Source organism: Nannospalax galili, unplaced genomic scaffold (assembly GCF_000622305.1).
Source record: "Nannospalax galili isolate Female #2095 unplaced genomic scaffold, S.galili_v1.0 scaffold761, whole genome shotgun sequence".
Taxonomy (NCBI): domain Eukaryota; kingdom Metazoa; phylum Chordata; class Mammalia; order Rodentia; family Spalacidae; genus Nannospalax; species Nannospalax galili.
In genome coordinates this window covers 1,503,784-1,525,614 of record NW_008346389.1, presented here as the reverse complement: position 1 = coordinate 1,525,614, position 21,831 = coordinate 1,503,784, and the positions used below count along the sequence as shown (strand labels likewise).

The 21,831-nt window shown below is 39.1% G+C and overlaps 1 protein-coding gene and 1 non-coding gene across 23 annotated transcripts in view; both read left to right on the top strand.

Moving 5' to 3' along the window:
* The window catches only part of Trpm3 (transient receptor potential cation channel subfamily M member 3), a 559,244-nt gene that overhangs the window by 289,291 nt on the left and 248,122 nt on the right, over positions 1–21,831 (top strand). For all 22 annotated transcript variants that reach the window (XM_008842767.1, XM_008842777.2, XM_008842766.1 and 19 more), the window contains exon 6: positions 12,436–12,607. In XM_008842767.1, coding sequence (XP_008840989.1) covers positions 12,436–12,607 — 172 coding nt within the window. The remainder of the gene's footprint in view (positions 1–12,435; positions 12,608–21,831) is intronic.
* On the top strand, positions 11,391–11,551 carry LOC115071983. Its single transcript, XR_003851048.1, has one exon. It is a non-coding gene; the product is annotated as a U1 spliceosomal RNA (small nuclear RNA).

Below are 21,831 nucleotides of genomic sequence, written 5' to 3'. Positions count from 1 at the left end.
TATGTAATTTGGGAGTCTTTTAGATAGACCCACTGAAGGGGTACTCCAATTGCCTCACTCTGCATCCCTGTTCAGCGTTGGAAGCAGCCAGAGTGGTCTGACCCTATTCCCTATTGGCAATTTGGGTAAACCCTTCAGAGGATGGCGTGATAGGAATAGGAGGTAGGAATTGGCTAGGCTGTTTGGGTAAAAAGACCCCAAAGAAATGTAGCCAATTTCTTAGCTAAAAGTCAAAATGTCCTTGGGCCTCTTAGCAACATACTCTGTTCCAAGGCCAAAAATGTCAAAAGAATAGCTTGTATATAATCCTTAAAGATTTTAGGGTTACCTCTTGAGAGGGGGGACTGTTGGAGGGGAGGGAGTGGGCATGGATTTGGTCAAAACACTTTATATGCATGTATGAAATTCTCAATAAAGTTTTTGTAAAAAAAATTTTTTTTAAGTGTGCTTCAGAAAGGCAGGACAAAGGGCACTAACTAGTGCTACTGAGAGGCTGAGGAACGTGGGGACTTGGAATCGTCCATCCCCATTGTGATAGAAGTCACTGGCGTACTGGTGAAAGCTGTTACAAAAGAGTGCTCAGAAAAGCAGGCATGTTCATGAGAAAAAGGATGAGCATCAAAGAAATGTAGACAGCACCAAGCTTCCAGAGTAACGTGGAGAACAGAGCGGCGTAGCCCATAGGAGTCACAGGGTGAGGGATCTGTTTCTTTGAAACAGAAGGGATTTGAATTTCTTTATATGTGACTGATACAAGGGAATGTAGGGCCAGAGAGAAGATAATTGTGCAGAAGTCTTTAAAGGGTGGTAAGGTGATAGAGTCCAGGACTGAGGAGGAGACAAATCACCTGTACACTTGTCACTGAAGAAGAGGGAAGAATCTACACGCAGGGGTTTAAAATTGAGATGTTAAAAGAAATTTAGTTTGGAAGTTTACCATTTACCAGTGAAATGGTAACAGGTCTGCACAGCTTACCCCCTGTCACCTTTCCAGGCCTTTGCACATAAATGCATTTAATTATCCAAATGGAGCTCAAATGTTAGTTTTACTGTTATCCTCTTCATTTCACTAATGGTAAAACTAAATATTTAGAGGCTAAGTCACCTGCCCGGTGTTCTAAGTGTTTAGTAAATGTTGCTGTTGGGATTTAAACCAAGGCCACCAATACTGTGCTCTTACCTGCCACACAAAATTGCTTCTATCAAAAGAGCTGTCATTGATTTGAGTTTACTTATACATTATTCTTTGAGGTTTATGCCTCAGTTAGTTACTCTTTATAATATTGATGCTTATGATGGGGTTATGTGCCATAATCCCACTGTAACTCATGAATAATGCAAGTTGACAATGCATTTAATACATCTAAGCTACCAAACATTCACCATAAACATACTCAGGACATTTATATTAGGTTTGACCTATGGCTTGAACCTACTTTGTAGCACAATATTGAACAGCTCATGCTGTTTACTGACTACATTACACTGTAGAGAACAGAATTGCTTGCTTATCTTTCTGATTGTGTGGCTACCTATGGCGCTACTGCCCAGCATCATAACTGAATATCATTAATGAAGAAAAAGATCAAGCTTAGTATTTCCTTTAGCACTGTCATAAAGTTGAAATATCACAAGTTGAACCATTGTAAGTTTAGGATTATATCTCAATAAGGTGATTGTAATCAGTCTCTGTTTTTATGGAGACACAGCGAATACTTAGAATATTTAGGGTAAACCCTAGGCAACTGGTGATAATATAGGAACAGAAGTCAGATTATCTGCCCAATAGAAAGGGAAGTAATTCTGGTCAGAGGCTTGAGGACTGGAGGATGCTAATCACTACCCCAGTGGAAGAGGCAACAAAACCAAGCAGGCACTGGGCAGCAACAGAGGGCTCAGACTAGAGGCAGGTGGTATTAGCAGTCATGAAATTATTTGCACTTAATCAGTCAAGAAAAGAAGATAGGGGGCTGGAGAAATGGCTCGACGGTTAAGACCACTGACTGCTCTTGCAGAGAACCCGGGTTCAATTCCCAGCACTTACATGGTGGCTAACAATCATCAGTAACTCTAGTTCCTGGGGCTCTGATGCCCACTTCTGACTTCCACAGACACTGCATGGCACAGGTGCACTTACACACATGCAGGCAATAATTCATACACATAAAACAAAACAATAATAATAAATAAAATATTTTTAAAAAGAAAAGATGATATGTTTTAAAGTCTCAAAGAAAGATGATAACAGTAATAATACAAAATTATTTTATCTGTTGATGTATTGATGGCACTCAAATTTAGTGACTTACACAACAAACACTGATTGTTTCAGTTTCTGGATGAAAAATTTGTAAGTGGTTTACGTGGAGAGCTCTGACTACCTCTGATAGTCACAGGAGAGCTGGGCAAGACCACCAAAGCATGAGGCTTCAGCACCCTCTTCCCAGCTTCCTCACTGGCCAGTTGCTAGGAGTTCTTGGACATGTGGACCACTTCATAGAGCTGTGTTACTATCTTTCCAGCCTGGCACTAGCTTCCTCCAGAGTAAGCAGTCTGACAGAAAGCTAAGAGAAACCCTTTTAAAGTATAGTTTTGGAAGCCACACACTATCAGTTTTATTCTGTCCCTTAAAGGTACATCACTGCATCCAACTTAGTCTTAGAGAAGCGTTTCAAAGCATTTCTGACTGCTGTTTAAAGCCACCCCATTAAGGGCATAGTGATTGCTGAAGTAAGGAACCTCCTTCAGCACTCTAGAGCACATGGCTCCCCTCAGGATAGGCCAAAGGGATGTGAGTCCATCTGAGTGTAAAGTATGAAATGAGAGCCATGGAACTCTCTGAGTGACACACACTGAGAGACACATTTTCAAAGTGCCACAGAACGATGTAACTGATGCTCCTGTGGATTTTAGTGGGAGTCCCACAGCTAAGGGATCTGAGTGCTCTTTGAAAATGGGTCCTTAAGTTTTACTACTTCCTTGTGTAGACTGCTAAGCTGAGAGGTAGCATCTGGCTTTCAGTGTGATCTGCTTTATACCTAAAGTTAACAACTGCACTACCTGAATAGCAAATGCCCAGCCAATGCCCCCCTTGGCTAAGATCTCTATGATTATGAAGACATCAGAGCCTCCCTTTATCTTATGTCCTTCTCTCTGTCCCCATGTTCCTTTTTCTCTGGCACAAAGGTTGCTTCCCACTTCTCAGCAGTGCCTGTCTTCCCCATCAATAGACATAGATGCCATATCCTCAGAGAATCTCAACACGCTTTTTGTTTCTCCGTCGCCAAACTGCAGCCCCATATTGTTGCCTGCTGGTACCTATACGTTGAGATGTATAGACCATTCTAGATGGCTCAACTGGAAATGATCTCATCAGCTGTCTGAAGGATTCAAAAGTCAGCTGAGTCACTAACAAAAGTGTCTAACATCAAACCAACCACAATATCCACAATAATTTAAATTGAGACAGATCTATGTTGTCATCCTTAATATGTGCTGGCTTACTAGAAATTCAAGTCTATATGTTACTAGTAGAACACATTTGACCAACACATGTCACTTCTCAAAATCTCTAGAGTTCCCGCTATAAAGTAAACATAAAACAGACTACTCCTCAGAAGCTTGCCATCACAGTGCCTAGCATGCTAGACATGGCAATGAATGCTCATTTTATTCTGGTCTAAATTAAAGGTATGGTGCTACTAAGAAGAAATGATTCTTCAAGCTGTCTGCCCCCTCTGTTGTTTGCCTGGGGCATGCTGATACACAGCTCACTAGGTAATGGGTCTATGACTGCAGAAGGCCTGTGATTGATGGCACAAAACCTAATTTGGCCCGCCTAGATTCTTTCAGAGAAAGGAATCCCAGATGACCAAGCTGCTATTGTGTGGAAGAAATTGCCATGAGATAGAAGAGACTAGAGCACACGAGAGACTGAATTTGTTTTTGTAACCAATACGCATGGAAGGTCATTAACTTGAATCAGCAAGTGTGCTTTTGAATGCAGCCTGTCCAGACTCAGGTGTCAGAGGTTGGAAGCCTTCAGAAACTATTGTCCCAAAAGGTTTTTTTACTATATCTTTAAGATTTATTAGGAGACATTATCTGACATATGATCGTGCATCTCAGGTCAGCACACTGCTATCACACACTGTGCTTCCTCAAGAAATTTATGGTGAATTCAGAGATCTGCCCAAGGTCACAGGTTAGTACCTCCAGGGCCTACACTACAGCCCCTACATGCCAATTTCCTGCTAATACTCCTGACTGAGACCATGGCATACTTGAAAATACTTAGGAACTCCAGCATCTGTCTTACACTAGCCTGCAAATGATTGATTTAACCCATACACAGAATATAAATGTAGCAGTCTGATTAGCCCATAAAAGATGCTCAGTTTTGCTATAACCTTTGTGAATCAGTCTATTCCTGGCAATGATGGTGTTCCTGCTAATGCTTGTATTAACTCTTATATGACCTCCACTTCATAGATGTACCTGTCTTTCAGAGTTAAGGTATATAGAAGCTTTAGAATCAAGTCTATCAACCAGCTGGTATAATACTAAAAGATATACAGTGGGTTAATGAGGAAAAGAAAATGTTCTCACTCTTGAGGGACAAGGAAAAAAGCTTTCATTACTTAGAAGTATTGTAGCCCATGATTTCCAGAGAGTAGCAAAGGTTCAAGTCCACTTTTAAGTAAATTTCCCTTCTAATTATAGAGCTGGCTATACTTACCAGTCATGAAGACTCCCCTGATTTGAAAGCCTTTCAGACACCATTCAACCTTTCTCAATTCGGGTTGTGATCTGAAATTGAAATACAGAAAATTATTTGAGTGCCTGCCTCCTCACTTCTTCTAAGGAGCAGTGCATAGCCTAGACTGTCCTGTATTCTTAGGAGAGAATGAACCATCATACCCAGTGGAGGGTATGGATCATTAGGTCCAAACTTTCCCACATTGCTGAGAACCATGCTGTAGTAAGCTAGCATTTCCACACTTCATAAAGATGTCATAAACATTTTCACCAACATGAACTCTTCCAATAAGGTTGTCCTCTTTCCATGAGCTCTTGACAATGAAAGTGACTGTGTTACCTCCAAAGTTTTGTCAGAAAGAAACATGCATTTGTATTCATGCTATTAAAAAGAAAAAATTTGTACATGCTGACACCATTCCTGTAGGTTCCTATGAGCAGGGTCCCAGGAACTTGTAGAACTCTTTTCCATGTGGTCATGCACCTCCTCCGTGGCTCTTACAATCTTTCTGCCCCCTCTTCCGCAGTGGTCCCTCAGCCCTGGGTGGGTAGACCTCAATATAGGAGTCCTGTCCAAAGACCAGCATTTTGCAGACTCTTAATCTCTATGCTTTGGCCATTTGTGACCTTTTGTGTTCATGGCCCTCTGTTGCATGAGGAAGCTTGATTAATGAGAATTGAGATATTCATTAGTGTCCTCTTTACCCCTCATTCTCTGATTCATGAGCCTTAGGTATAGTAGTTGGATTGTAGATATGCCACTTAGACTTGATGAATTTGCACTGAGGAGCATCTGAGAACACTAACTTGATACAAAAGGCCTTAACACAAATGACAGAATGTATGAATTCCAGTGGGGAGGGGGCTATGGGAAGGCTCCAATAGGGAAGGAGGTATAAAGATTATTAAGATTGATTAAGATGTTCTGTATGAAATACATAAAAATTCAATAAAAAATAAATAAAGACTTTTTTTCTATTTGGAAAACTCACAAGAAAAATTAGCAAATCTTTTGTATCTATGCAAATTGTAACTCAAACAGAAACAGACTGTGGGCATGCTTGTAATGAAGACTATTAAGTAGATTTTGTAAGCAAGTTAGACCAAAATACATTTCTCTTAAGTATTTGGAAGTTATTTCCAAACTTTCAGTTAATCATCAAATAGTTCCAGACCATTACCTTCTTAGAAACCTGAAAGAATGTGACAAAGAAAACGTACTTTGCATATTTTGTCAACAGATGGTTGACTTTTTTCTTTCCCTTACATTGACTTAAATCTCTTGTATAAAACAAAATCAATGATTTGTCTCATATTGTATTTTGATCACTGGTTTACAACTAGAAGCTCAGCTTGTAGCTGGTAAGACAGAACAGAACTGAGTAAAGAATTAACATTTATAGAACAGTTGCTAGGAGCCAGGCATGATGCAACATATTTTGCAGGTATGATCTAAACCAGTCCCCATAAGGTCAGTACTTTTATTGTTTCCTCTTTTTTGTATATTTTTATTGAATTTTTGAGTATTTCATACAAAATACCTTAGTCACCTTTATACTTCTTCCCATCCACATCCTCTCATAGCCCCCCAATGAAATTTCATGCATTCTGTCATTTATTTAAGGCCTATGGAGTCAAGTTAGCATACCCAGACATCGCTCAGTGCAAGTTCATCCACTGGTGTCTACTCAGTCTGTATAGCCACTCCCTTTAAGAAGATCAGCTCTCCTTCATCCAGGAATAATCAGTTGCCAATAGTTCTTCAGTTAAGATTGGGGCCTGTTGCCTCTTTTCCCAGTTCTATGCTGGGTTTTTACGTGCTTGAGCTTGAGTTTGCATGGGTCTGGTGCATGCCAGCACCATTGCTGTAGATTCACATGAGCAATGTCCTAGAAACTTGTAAGACTCTGTTTCCATATGGTCATACACCTCCTCCCCTGACTCTTACAATCTTTCCACCCCTCTTCCACAATGGTCCCTGAACCCTGTGTGGGTGGAGTTTAATATGGGATTCCTGTCCAAGGTCCCACACTCTGCAGACTCTTATGCTCTATGTTTTGGCCATTTGTGGGTTTTTGTATTCATTGCCCTCTGTTGCATGAGGGAGCTTCATTGATGAGAGTCAAGAGATGCATTAATATTCTTTATAGCATTTCTTTTACTATGTTTAATGAACCTTAAGTATAGAGGTTCCATGTGTCACTTAGGGTTGGGCATTTTACAGGCACTTATTCTCTACATGTTACCAGTTGTGAAACTCTGTAATAGTCTCCATCTGTTGCAAAAGAAACTTCTTTGATGAGTGGTGACTGGTATACTTGGCTGTAAATACAAAGATCCATATTTAGCATATAGTAAGAAACTGCATTTGTCTAGGGACGTGACAGCCTTAGGGTTTTCTCTAAGATTTATGAGCGCTCCAGTCATGTGTATTTGGCTAGGTTTACAATACCACACATGAGTTCCCTCCCATTGAGCGGGCTTTAACTCCGATTTAGTAGCTGTTGACTAGCCCAAGATAAAAGTGCCACGACTGTACCAATGTAGTTTGCTGTGCCGGTCATTATTGAGGAAATTAGGCCTTAAAGCTGGGGTTGGATCATCAATTGATGTTCTCCCTTAGCAGCTTGCATAGTGTTCCCCAAAACTATGAGAACTCTGTTCAGCTCTATAGGCCATCTTTTAATTGAGTCATTTGTTTTCTTGATTTTTTTTTAGTCTTTTATATATTCTGAATATTAAACCTCTGTCAGATGTGTCACTGGTGAAGTTTTTTTTCTCACACTGTGGGTTTTCTTTTCACCTCCTTGGTTGCTTCTTTTGCTATACAGGAACTTTTTAGTTTAATGAGGTCCCACTTAATTGATTGTTGACCTCAATTCCTGAGCAACTGATGGCTGATTTAGAAAATCCTTTCTTACACTTATATTTTCTAGGGTACTGCCTATGTTTTCTTCTAATGGTTTCAGAGTTTCAGGTTTCACACTGAGGTCTCTGGTCTACTAGGAGTTGACTTTTGTGCAGGGTGAAAGACAAGGCTCTAGTTTCATTCTCCTACAGGAAACGTTCTGGTTTTGCCAGCACCATTTATTGCAGATGCTGCCTTTCCTCCAGTGTGTGTCAACTATCAGGTGGATGAAATTGCATGTACTCATGTTTGAGTCTTTAATTATGTTCCAATGATCTATGTGTCTATTTGTGCCAGTATAGTGCTGTTTTTATGACTTAGCTCTGTAATATAGTTTGAGATCTGGTATAGTAATCTCCCCAGCATTGTTGCTCTTTGTGCTCAGGATTGCTTTGGCTATCTGGGGTCTTTTGTGATTCCATGTGAATTTTAGGATTTTTTTTCCCTAATTCTGTGAAGAATGTCATGGGGGTTTTAATTGAGATTGCACTGAATTTATAGATTGCTTTTGATAGAACAATCATTTTCACAATATTAAATCTTCCAGTCCATGAGCATGGATCCTTCCAGCTTCTGGTGTCTTCCTCAATCTCTTTCTTCAAACATTTGAATTTTTCATTGTAGAGATTTTTAATGTCTTTGGTAAGTTTATTCCTAGATATTTTTGAGGCTGTTGTGAATGGGAGGATTTCCATGGACTCCTTCTCTGCTCATTACTGGTATAAAGAAAGGCTACTGATTTTTGTAGATTGATTTTTTTTAACATGCCACTTTGCTGAAAGTGTTAATCTTTTCTAGGAGTTTTCTGGCAGAATTTTTGGCATCTCTTATGTATAATATGATATTATTTAAAAATAGAGATAACTTGACCTCTTCTTTTCCAATTAGTACACATTTAATTGCCTTCTCTTGTCTTATTGCTCTAGCAAGAGTTTCAGTGGCTATATTAAAACAGAGTAGAGATAGTGGACAGCCTTGTCTAGTTACTGATTTTAATGAGAATACTTCCAGTCTTTCCCATTTAGAATGGTATTGGCCATGGATTTGTTGTATATATCTTTAATTATGTTCAAATATGGTCCCTCCCTCCAGTTCAATTTCCTCTAGGACTTTCAACATAATTACATGTTGAATTTTGTCAAGGCTTTTTCTGCATCTATTGAGATGGCCATGTGATTTTTGTCTGAGTCGACTCATTTATATGATTTATAACATCTATTGACTTATATATATTGAACCATCCCTGCATCTCTGGATTAAAGCTGATTTGATCATGGTAGATGATCCTTTTATGTATGTCTGTATGTGATTTGCAAGTATTTTGTTGAGAATTTTTGCATCTATGTTCATCAAGGATATGGGTCTATAGTTTTGTTTTGGGTTGTGTCTTTACCTGTTTGGGTATTAGAGTGATGCTGCCTTCACAGAAGAGTTTGGGGATTTCTCCCTCTGATTCCTTTTTAATAACCTAAGTAGTAATTGTTGTAGATCTTCTTTAAAAGTCCAGCAGAATTCTGCTGTGAATCCATATGGGCCTGGACATTTTTTAGTCTGGAGGTTTTATATTACAGAATCAGTTTCCTTGTTTGTTATGGGTCTTTTTAAGCTATTGATCTCTTCTTTGTTTAGCTTTGGTGGTTCCCATGAATTTAGATATCCATCCATTTCTTTTAGGTTTTCAAATTTAATAGAGTATAGGTTTTTAAAGTATTCCTTTACAATGTTCTAGATCTTTTTGGTGTCTGTTGTGATGTTTTCCCTTTCATCTCTGATTTTGTTTATTTGGATTCTTTTCTTTGTTTCTACTTTGGTAATTTCTGCTCTGATTTTTGTTATTTCTTCTCATCTGCTGGGTTTTTGTTTCATTTGTTCTTGCCTTTCCAGAGTCTTGAGTTGAAATATGAAGAATTAATATTTAGAGAACTCTTGCTAGGAGGCAAGTCTGGTGCCACATGTCTCACAGGTGTGATCTAAACCTGTCCCCATAAGATCAGTAGTTTTATTACTTCCTTTTTACAGATTAAAAAAGTGAAACAGGTTCACACAGTCATAGACAGAACTGGGACTCCATCAATTCCTGCTCACAGGGTCTTCCAGGACTCTGCACGTCTCTCTCCAATGAGAAATATTAGAGAATTATACTTTTCAGATTTATATCCTCTGTAGTTGAGCAGACAAACTCTCTGCCAAAACATGGCCACCTTTAACTTGCCTATCCATAAGTTCTAAAGAAAGAGGATCAGTGTGATAAAGAAATTAATGTACAGAATTCACAGAGCTACTGAGCTAGAATTCACAAGAGAGGAGGTCAAAAGTCAGAAGACAGAAGTACCAACTGCCTTAGAAATCAGTAATGAAGGGAAGAATGAACACGGGCAGGTGGTTTAACTATCTTTTAACTCTCAGATGTGGTGATTATTCAGCTTGGTCCACAACAATTTTCATTCCTGCACTCATTTAAAATTTTCACTTTTACTGAGAGTCTTCAGGGTCTTTAAGAAATTTAAAACTCTCTCTGTGAGTGTGCCAAGATAAATGTCTAGGGTTCACTGTCACACATAGTTTCACCTCCAAAATTCCCATATCTCATGCCTCTCAGAGAACTGCTGTGGTCTCCCCATGACCTCTGCCTCCCTGACATTGAGTTTTCAGGAGCTGTTGCTAGAAAACAGACCTCAGTAACTAAAGCATTTCCTTTGTCCTGTGCACAATGCAGAGGCACTTTCAGAATCAGAGAAAGTTTCTGCTAAGCCTTTCAGCTAAGCATTAATATTTATTAATCTGCACTGCCCTGTATAATGAATATTTTATTATTAAAAATGAGTAGCAACAAAGTGGGAATTTCAACCACAAGCAACCCACTCTTCCAATGATAGAGAGCTCAGATGGGATTTCCAATGCACTGCCACTCTATTCTAGAAGATTCCTATTCACTGTTTTAGACAAGACAGCAATTGACTGCTGTCCATTTGTGGTTACCAGAGGCCGTAATCAAGGTTATCAGCTTGGTTTTCATTATCAGTAAGAGGCAAATAAACTGAAATTGTGAATTAGCATTATATTAATGCCACATTTAAAAACCAGAACACTTGTTACTGGGACTAAAGACTATTTTAAAAGTTCAGAATTACATACACATTTTAAATTTAAATTAGATCAGTGCCCAAAGAATTCAGAAAAGGGAGGATCCCTCTCCCAGATTTGAACAAAAGCATGCCTGTTCATTCACTCACTATTCATTATGTTTCATTTTCCAGGCACATAGGACTGTGGGGTTTTCAATCACCATCAAGGTCTAAAAAATTACTTCCATGAGCTCTTCACTATTGAAAACTGTCCTTACTAAATCACTTTGTAATTCCTTTAATACACTACTCAGCCTTACTACAGCATTGCATGGTGAGTTATTACATACTAGAAAAAGCAAGAGCATCTCATCTGTATAATTAATGGACACAATGCACAAAGGCACAGAAATAAAAACCCAGTAGCATCTATTTCTGTCCTGTTGATTTCAGTGATTCAGTGCAGTGATAACTGTGCTGAGACGGAACAACAAGCAGCCTGTGGAATGTTCCCTTTTCATCCTCTCGAGTGAAGCTCCTACCTAAACACTTTAGCAATAGCTTTCCAATACACCATATGTTTCCACTGGATCTAAGCAGGGTGGTAAGGGGAATATGCATACATTTTTGGTTCAGGCCTAAGTATAAATTCTGGTTATATACTTACCTGGCAGGGGAGACACCATGAGGAAGGTGGCTTTCCCAGGGTGAGGTTCATCCATTGCACTTGGGATGTGCTGACCCCTGTGATTTCCCCAAACGCAGGAATCTCAATTGCATAGTTTCTGGTAGTGGGGGAATGCGTTCACGCTCTCCCCTGTAATTAAAATAAAAATTCTGGTTATATGAGTACATTTTTGGATAACTTAACTTTACCTCTCCATTTTTTCATCTTCAACATGAACATGTAGGATTGTTACAAGGAATATAGATTAAAGACTATACTGAAATGGCTCTATTTTAGATAGTGTAGTTCATTATGAAATTAGAATAAAAGTAGAGGAGCTAGAATATAACAGAGGTAGGTCAGACATGGTGGCACACACCTTTAATCCCAGCACTTGGGAGGGAGGTGGATCTCTGTGAGTTTCAAGCCAGCCTGGTCTACCTAATGATTTCCAGGCCAGCTGAGGCTATAGGAAGACCCTGTCTCTAAAAAAAAAGGTAAACATTTTAGGTCTGATTCATTTTTATCTCATGAGACAGTTATTTTACATTCAAGTTATTTCATACTTAAAGTGTCTTATAGTAAGGATAGAGTTGATTTTTTAAAAAACAAATGGGATTGGTCAAAAAGACCACATTTTCCCTAACTGCAAGAACTGACCTCCATCATCAATAATAACAATTGTTCTATAGTGCCTGTTAAACTATAGACATGGTAGAAGAAATAAATATATTAAGTTTTAAAGCTATGTTTGGTTTATTAATAAACTATTTCAAAATGAAATAGCCAACAGCATGTAACTTTTTAATGCAATGAAAGCACAAACTGTAGATTTGGTAAGTAAATGCTTCTTGAAGACAGTCTTACTTTGAAGGGAACTTTTACCATTAATCTTGCTTCTATTCAAAGTAACTCTAGGAAGAAGATACACCTCCACTGTACCGAAGAACTGTGCTCCTTCTTCCATCCCTCTGGTTCTCCTTCTCATATCTTGTTTTCGCCTCTCTGACTTCGGCTTCTTCTTTTGCTACCTGCAGGTAGTCCGTCCATACCAGACCATGTCCAACCCCATGAGCAAGCTCACAGTTCTCAACAGCATGCATTCCCATTTCATCCTGGCTGACAATGGAACCACTGGAAAATATGGAGCAGAGGTGAAACTCCGGAGACAACTGGAAAAGCATATCTCACTCCAGAAGATAAACACAAGTAAGTAAGCACCCTGCCACTACTATGCCTCGTAGAAAACATGCTCGAGATGATTAAGTGTACCATACAGCAATAATATAAAAACTTGAGCAAGTTGTAAGCCCAGGCCATCATTCCTCCTGGGCCAGTAGTTAGAGTGAGATCAAGTTAGCCAAGGGAGGACAACTTGAGCTACCAGAATACATAGCACAATTAATGCGCTCATGCTCATTTATCATACATAAAAATTTCAGCCCCATCTGGGGTTTAGGAATGCAGATGAGCTTTCTTTCAAGCTTTTCCTACTTCTTTTCACAGTACTCCAGAGAAGAAAGGCACCCCAGAGAAATTGTTTCTATTTATTTAGCTGTTTTTTTTTTTTTTTTTAGTGACTAAAAAAGAGAAACAAAATCAGGTTTTGATCTCAGCACAGATCTGGCTGTGCAAAGGGGGTCTCACAAGAACTGAATCTCTGAACTAAAGCATCCCAGGAAAGTATCCTGATGAAGCTCTAATTTTGTCTCTATATTTATGTATGTATGTAATCGTTGTCTCTAGATATGCATACATTTTGATCTATGTGTCTATTTATGTATACCACATAATACATATCCAATGGCTATATTAACATCCGTTCCTAGGAACTCGTGAGCTCTAGGCTAAAGTTATCATGTAAAAATTCCACTGTAGAAACAATAGTCCCATGACCATCCACTAAGGATCTTCACAAAATAAAAATCTTTTGTTTTCATAAAGTGGCATGTGAGGTTTCAGTGGCTTGAAAGCTCAAACTGTGTGGCAATATCCAAGAAATACACACACACACACACATACACACACACACACACACACATACACATATATATCTACAAAAATTGGATTTAATTGATTAAAATTCCAAATTCCAAAACCTGTAGTTCCAAGAAACAGTAGGTTCCACTACTTTTCAAAATCCCAGTGTACTGTTTCAACTTGTCCAAATCCTGTCTCTCTTCTCTGCCTTGACACCAGATGGACCTTCCTCTACACAGCCACCTTCCTCCCAGAGCTAGGATGTTGGGCCCCTCTAAGCTTGACTTCTTCCTCTTGCTTTGTCCCTAGTCTCCCCTTTAAGACTTTAAGAACTACTAGTGCTTACTCAGCCAGGCTTCAGCCTGTCATCCTACTCAGAGTGAAGTCTATAATAATAAATGTTGGCTTATGTCTGAAAGAAGTATATTAGCAATCTCCTTTCTAAAATCTTTGCAAAGAAAGACCATAGCTATATCCAAGGTGAACATTTTCTGAGGAATAAAGCATAGGAAAGGATTTTAAAAATAACTGACCCAAAGGCTAGCAGAGACCAACCGTAACAAAGCACAACCATCCGCAGGTGGTAAGCTTTGCCAAAAATCCCAATGCTGAACTTCATCAGAGACCTGATAGGATGAATGGGAAGATGTTCTATGATCTGGACTAGTTAAGCTTTTATAAGCTACAGTGTTCATTCCTCTTCTACCATCAAGTTAAGAAGGAGAGCTTAAAGAGAAATTAGCTGAAAACAACCAGAAAAACACAAGAGCAAAGAAACAAGGAATGGATTCAGGGTCAGGTTTAATATAAGGTAATAAAAAAAAATCTGTCTATACTAGCAAAGCCTATCACTGTGCTAGGCCCTGAGCTGGCTAGTTAGTAGTGTGGGGAGCAGAGCTAGATGTATAGTTGGATGAGTTAGGCATCCAGCAAAAGAGATGCAAGATGGAGTTAAATCCATTCAGGGCTTTTAGCTGAGCCTTATGCTTTATAGGCTGCCCAGAGGGAAGGCTGCCTTTTGATGTATAATTTATGTGCTAGCAGGGTGCCTTTCTCCAAAGTTTGCAGAGGTGTTGAATGTGTAAGTGGGCTTTTGGGGAGGCCCAGAGTAGGTCAGGAACAACAGCTGTAATCTTGATAAGCAGCAGAGTCTAGCCACATGCAGGGTGAAGGGCAGCCATAGCAGATGATTAGGGACACTAGAGGAGACCTTACCAAATGCTCATCTGTGGGTTGGTAGGTCATCGGGCACACACCACATCACATCTCATTTATGGAGACAGTAGGCCCTTGCTTAACCAAGGCTAAGCTTAGTTCCATATAGACAAGTAAGAATCCAAGCAAGAGGCGTAGAGGAAGAGCAAGAGCCCAGCTACCAGGGGAATTACTTTGGGTTCGAAGCATCATAGGAGTCCACAGGCTCTCATTCAGCAAATATGAGCAGTGGCAAGAGCAAGAGGTGGGTTACAGAAGCCCAAATAAGCCCCAGAAATCACAGGAAGTTAAAAGGTATAGGAGCAGGGTTGTGCCCTAGAGCTGCAGTAAATGATGTCAGGAGTTACAGCCTACACCAGGTCTAATCCTAAACTTAAAAAATGGTAGTAACTCATTCATTGTGGTTTACCTGGGACTGTCTCGGCATTTCCCTTAGTCTCAGAAAAACTGAAATGATACATCACCATCACCAGGTGCATAAAATGATGTCTAAGTCATAAGGTTGACTTTACTTCTTACTGCAGTCAGCCCCTTAGGGAGAGAGGAAACACAGCCTCCTTGGATGTAAAGACCACCCCAGGCTCCTTGAAACAGAGCTTTCCATTCAGTAAGCAGTGTGGAAAATTTCCCATGACAATCATAGAAGCGCCCAGAACAGAACTAACAGGGGCCAAAAAATTGGTCATAACATTAATCAGCCTAAAAACACAAACTTTTAAGGCAGTCCTGCTCAGTGTTCACAACAGCAATTCTACTTTCTTTATATCATAATTATCAATTAGTGGTTCATCCTTTCGATAATTAAATTTTATTCTACTAGTTCATTCTAAAATTCTATGTATGTTTTCATTCCGTGCTTTAAAATCTGAAATACAAAGAACTCAATTCCCTGAAAATTAGACACTCTACCACAGCAATCCTGCCCGCCACCTTTTACACCCCAGGGATGTCAGAACCCAGTGAACACTTTCCCCACTGAAGCACCAGACCTCATCACTCAGGGGAACCATGCACACAGCAGTAGCTTATCCAGAAGCCTGTTTTCTTATATAAATGGCACCAGCTTCTGGAGAATTCTTTTAAATAAAATAAAAAGTAAATCCTGCTTAGATCACCCATATGCCCTTTCTCATCAGCATGCCAATTACCAAGAATACAAGCACCAAATGTTTTGACATTTCACATGCACTTGACATCCATTAACCCATCCACATCCTTCGAGAGATCCTTCAGTTGTCATTAGTGAGTAGAGAGACTGTCAGAGATTATTGATGGGCTCTGTTTGTTTTATTCTATTTTTAAAAACTTTTACTGATTCTTTGAGAATTTCATACAATGTATTTGATCACATTTTCTTCATCTCCTTACCACATGCTACCCAACTTCATGTCCTCTATGATTTTTTTTTTTTAATTAGAAGAAGCATTTCATTACAACAGCATTAACCTATTCAATAACATTTTTCTGAGCTAGGGTACATCTCTTTCAAAATTGGCTGTACATTTTTAGGTTTACAGAGGAATTATTACGCTTGTACAATCTTTTACTGATTATAAACTCTACAAGACATAAAATTAAATGAGGTTTTAATGTTTAGAAAAGATCTCCACTTCGTTGTTAAAATACAGTTTCATACAGAAAAATTCATTTTAAGGCAACTGACATTGAGACGTTTTCACATGCATTTCTAATCTCTATATATAAAACTCATCAGATAGACAGCCTTCCTCTCCCACTAGAGCCTCCATACTCTGCCATCCCTGCCACTGTCCACTGTGCTGTCAGAACCCCCATCCATTCCCCCCTATCTGCCCTTCTGGTAAATCTAGTCAGCCAGAGGTCCCTGTTCCAGGAGGATCAGCTGTATGATTATTTTTAAAAACATATAAAGTCTAATTTGTGTTCCCCAAATGCTCACGAGTGGGCGGGGTTCCATTCCCTGAAGGCTGGTCAACCTACATGGTATCACACCCTTAAAGAAAACTGGCTCTTCCTTTCTCCACAGCCATTAATTTCCAATAATTCCTCAGCCAGGCTTGGGGCTTCTTGCCCAGCTCCTCCCACCTCAGTGCTGGGGTTTTTGTCTGGCTTGAGCTTGTAAAGGTTTTGTGCATGCTGTCATAATTGTCATAATTGCTGGAAGTTTATATGGTGAACTGCCCTGCTGTCTGGAAACACTGTGTCTGATAGTCATCTACTACCTCTGACTCTTATACTCTTTCAACCCACAATGATCCCTCAGCCTTGGGAGGAGAGGGTATCGTATGGGTGTCCCATTTAGGACTGAGCACTTCACAGTCTCTTATTCTCTGCACGTTGACCAGTTGTGGGTCTCTGTGTTAATTGCCATCTACTGCAAGAAGCTTCTCTGGTAGAGTTGAGAGATTCTTTAGTCTAGGGGTATAACACTAAGTCATTATGAGTCAGTTTAATACTATGTTCATCTAGCAGAATAATAGCAGTAGGTTTCTTTCCTGTCTAGCCTCAGGTTCTTGGTCCTGATAACAATGCCAGATATGGGCTGTATCTTGTGAAGTGGGTTTTAAATCCAAACAGAATGTATTTTAAGAAGCTTCTGTAGTGGTAGGTTTCCCTATAACTTTTTCAAAAAGCCTTTAGTGTTAGATATCCCTTCCCATACTCCCTCCTCTGACATAAGAAGTTACCTGCTTTAGAACACTCTACATACAAGGAAAATGCCAATTATTCTTTAATAAATAAATATCCATTGGGCATCTAGTATGTACCTACTACTAAGGTCTGGAGAACAGAAATAAATAGTTCATTTAACTTAAGTCAAAGAAAAATAGGGTAATAGGTAAATAAGTGAATATGTGTTATCTGATAGTAAAGAAAAAAACTTCACAGACCTAGAGAGATGGCTCAGCAGTTAGGAGCACTGACTGCTCATGCAGAGGGCCCAGGTGTGAGTCCTAGCATGTACATGGCAGTTGATAACCATCTGTAACTCAAGTTCCAGGGGATATAACACCCTCTTCCTGACTCCATGGGTGTTGTATGACACAGTACATTTACATACATATAGGCAAAACACTCATACACATAAAGTATAAATTAAATTAAATATTTTTTAAAGCTTCACAAGGCCCTACCCTACACCTAGATGAAGAGCTGCAGGCACTCAACAGCTGTGCTGAGGGAGAAAGAATCCATTTCCTCCAGGGGAGAACCCACTGATAGATTATCCCTAAGCCCTTAGCACATGTACATACAGGCAACATGAAGTGGTCTCAGTAGGCTGGATAAGAAGATAGAAGATAGATAGATAGATGATAGATAGATAGATAGATAGATAGATAGATAGATAGATAATAGATAGATGATAGATTAGATAGATAGATGATAGATAGATAGATAGATAGATAGATAGATAGATAATAGATAGATAGATGATAGATAGATAGATAGATGATAGATGATGATAGATAGATAGATAATGATGATGATGAAAGATAGATGATAGACACATAGATTATAGACATACATGTATATATATATAATTATTATAGAAGAGGTCATAAATTCGGGAAGGGGTAGGAGGAACACAGGAGGAGTTGGAGGCAGGAGAAAGAGGTGGGAATGGTGTAAATATGTATGAACTTCTCAAAAAACTTAAAAATTAAGATAAAAACCAAATAGATCTGAAAAAATAAAAAAGCCAAAGAAGGTGTGTGTGTGTGTGCGTGTGTGCGTGCATGCATGCGTGCGTGCGTGCATGTGTGTGTGTGTGTGTGTTGGGAGAATCTATGGAAAGAGCATTCTGGGCAAAACCAGAACCAGGACAGAAGTTTAAGGCCTTCGATGAAGACTCAGAAAGCTTAGTAAACACTCAGGTTTTATCCCAAGGAACTTGGATCTGACAATTTAAAGGATCACCTTTATGCTTTAAAACATTACTTCAACTACATGTAGAGATTCGACTGAGGTCAGAGACAAGATTAAAAGCAAGAGATGTTTTCAGGAGGCTCTTGCAGTAACGCAGGGAAGACATGGCCATGTTCAATTGAGGATGGCAGCAGGAAATAAAACCTGTTTGGATCAAGAGAGAAAATGTGTATGGGCTGCTGCAGATGGTAACGTCTAAGCATCTTCATGAAACTTCAAAGTTCCAGCACACAATTATAAGCACTACCTTAAAATTCTGAATATATGCAAAAATTAGAGCATAGTATAATAGTGAGGACATTGTTGCAATTGTCAAAATATTACATGTTATCTACATTTACCAACCCAAGGTCAAATGCAGTTCCTCCATGGATGAACTCACCTGCTGAATCTTCTGGTTAACAATGAAGGAAATCCAAGACAACACATAGTTTCATTCATAAACATATCTGTACCAACATTCTTTTTTAACTTGTGCTGGCCATACATTGGCTAGATTTTAAAAGCAGCATGATGGTTAATAGTGATCTACAAGTCCTATAACAATATTTTTGAAAAATAAAAATGAAGAAATGCAGTAGTTCAAGGGCACCAAAACAGAGAGAAGGTGAATTCATTTGAGTTTACACAGCAGGGTAACTACTGGTAAAACTTCCCATCGTGTATCATTAAGTGACTGGAAAAAAAAGCATATGAAAGTCCCAACTCACATAAATGACTAACATTTGAAGACATGGAAATGCTTATTACTCTGTCTTGATTATTACGCATCGTATACCTGTGTTGTATTACACTAATGTACTCCACAAAGACTGTCCTAGTTGCTTTCTATTGCGATGAAACAGACCAAAACCAACGTGGGGAGCAAAGGGTTTATTTCAGCTTATGGTACAGTCCTTCATGGGACAGTCAGGACAGAAGCTCAAGCAGGAACCTGGAGGCAGAAGCTGACCGTGGGTGAATGCTGCTTACTGGCTTGCTCCTCTGGCCTGTGCACAGCCCGCTTTCTTATATAACACAGGACCCCCAACCCAGAAGTATCACCACCCACAGTGCACTGGGTCCCTCCACATCAACCAGCAATTAAGAATACAGCTCACAAGACATGTACACAAGCCAGTTCGATAGAGAAATTCCTCAGTTGAGGTTCCTTCTTCCCAGGTGTGTCAAGTTGACAACTGAAGCTATCCAGCATAAAAACACACAAATATTCTTAGTAAAAGAATGTACTGTTTTCTTGTCCATCACCTTAACCACTTAGCCACAACCACAACCATGGATATGATCAAGATGCATTGTATACATCTATGAAATTTTCAAAGAGTAAATAGCAATTTTAATACACTATTTTGCTGCTAAATATATCTTAAAAATTGGACAATCACCTTTTCCAATCCCAGATTCTACCTTCAACTAACAAAAACTCATTTAAAAAAATTTTGACATTGTAGTTGTCAACAATGAAGATTAGAAAATTCCCCCAGAAGTTCTTAGTTTAAGTGTTTGAAAGGAATATTCTTTTAGGAGAAGAACAAATCTTTACTTATTTTAAGTGCTATAAAATGCAGGGGCTGGTAGACATGGGAGGGTAGATCATTGTGGTCCTATAACTTTAGGCAAGTTATTGTTTTTCTCTTAGCCATGTTTCTGTAACTGTGAAGCAGGGACAGTAGTTCCTCACACTACTGTGATTAAGTGAGTCCATATATGGGAGGATTGTGTCAAATGTAGTACAAATTATTGATCATCTTCTTACCCTCTTAGCAGAAACCGTGGACTGGGTTTATATAACCTCACTACATAGGTTCCAGCCTGAGACCCAGAGCCTCTGCCCTGCAGCCTGTCAGAGACAATGTATGTGTTAGAATACCCTTACCACAGTTCAGCCCGGCTCAGCTGGTTGAGTTCTCCTCCCCCTTCAGGTATAGAAAGAGTCCACAGGGAAAAGGGAGGCTTAACATTGTATCCTGGCACATATCATCAAGCCGCTATTGACATAGATGACTAAGTTGTAATTGATAGAATTTCTTTGTCTCTGAGGTAGTAACCAGAAAACTTTAATTGTGCCTACGATGTTGAAAATACAGTTGTCATTTGGACCTGAGTAAACAGTACAAGAAAGAATAGGGATGCTGTGTTTGGAGACGGAAGCTATTTCTGTGTTTAAGAATTATCATGGACCGTTATATTGTTGAGTATTCTGCCTGTTGCAGGTGCAAGAACTTGGGCTGATGTATGGTGACCCCAGAGTACCTTAAAAACTTAAATTTCAGCTAACATCAGATTTTCTTTTTGTAATGTACCAGAAGAACACTGTAAGGGAAGATAGAATTCAATAAACATGAGCAGTGCTATAGGTTTTGATAAATGGAAATTTTATTTGGTTTGTACACTTCATTGTGGACATCAGTCTAGGATGTCCTTATGAAACTAGAATTTCCTGGCTTTGACCCTCTGTTTGAATGAGACTAAATCCAATCTAAGAGATGCGGTACGTGCATGGCATCCCTCACAGACATGTTTTTTTGTGATTTAGTCAATGGTGGGGTCTGATTACTCTGAGGGTGCCATAATCAGTTCTTCTGCTACTTTTGAAGTTTTCTAGAAAAAGAATTTGATTCTATTCTTTCTTTGCCTCAAAATAACATCTGACATTTAACTGTGGCCTTGCCTGATGAAGCTACCCAGAGCACTTTTCTCTAAAGGAACAGATTAAAATGAGTTTGGCATTTATTTCTAAGTAAACAAGAAACAGAAATGATTGTAGAATTCATGAAACATAACCAAATGACACTGGAATTTAGGACAGAATGACATCTCTAATGCACCTTGGTTTTTTGTGGAAAGCATTTGCTCTTTCCACTGAGATGTTTGATATTTGAGTCACGTGAGCATATAAGTCAAAGCTTGCAAAGGCCAGTTGGTTAAGAGAGATTAGTAAAGTCCAATTAGTTAAAGTTAAAATTAAATTGGACTTGAAGTTGTATGTGTCTATGAGAAACACATCAATCTAAAGCAATTTATGATAGCAAAATTTCTATAATCAGAAGTCTCATGACATATCATTATATACTGAGTCCTTTACAATCCTCCTTGGTGCTCACTCTGAAAAATGACTGCTGCACAGTTATCAGCCGTGATGGCACAGCCCCCTTAGGAAACACTGAAAGTGGGAGAGGGGATTTGGAGTTGTAGCAATTTCTGGCACTTATTAAAGATATGGGAGAGAGGGCAAGAATGTTAACATTCTGTAACTGTAGGATAGCTTCATAGGAATAACTGCCTGGGCCCCCAAACCAATGGTATCCCTTAGGAAAAACCACTTGAATACA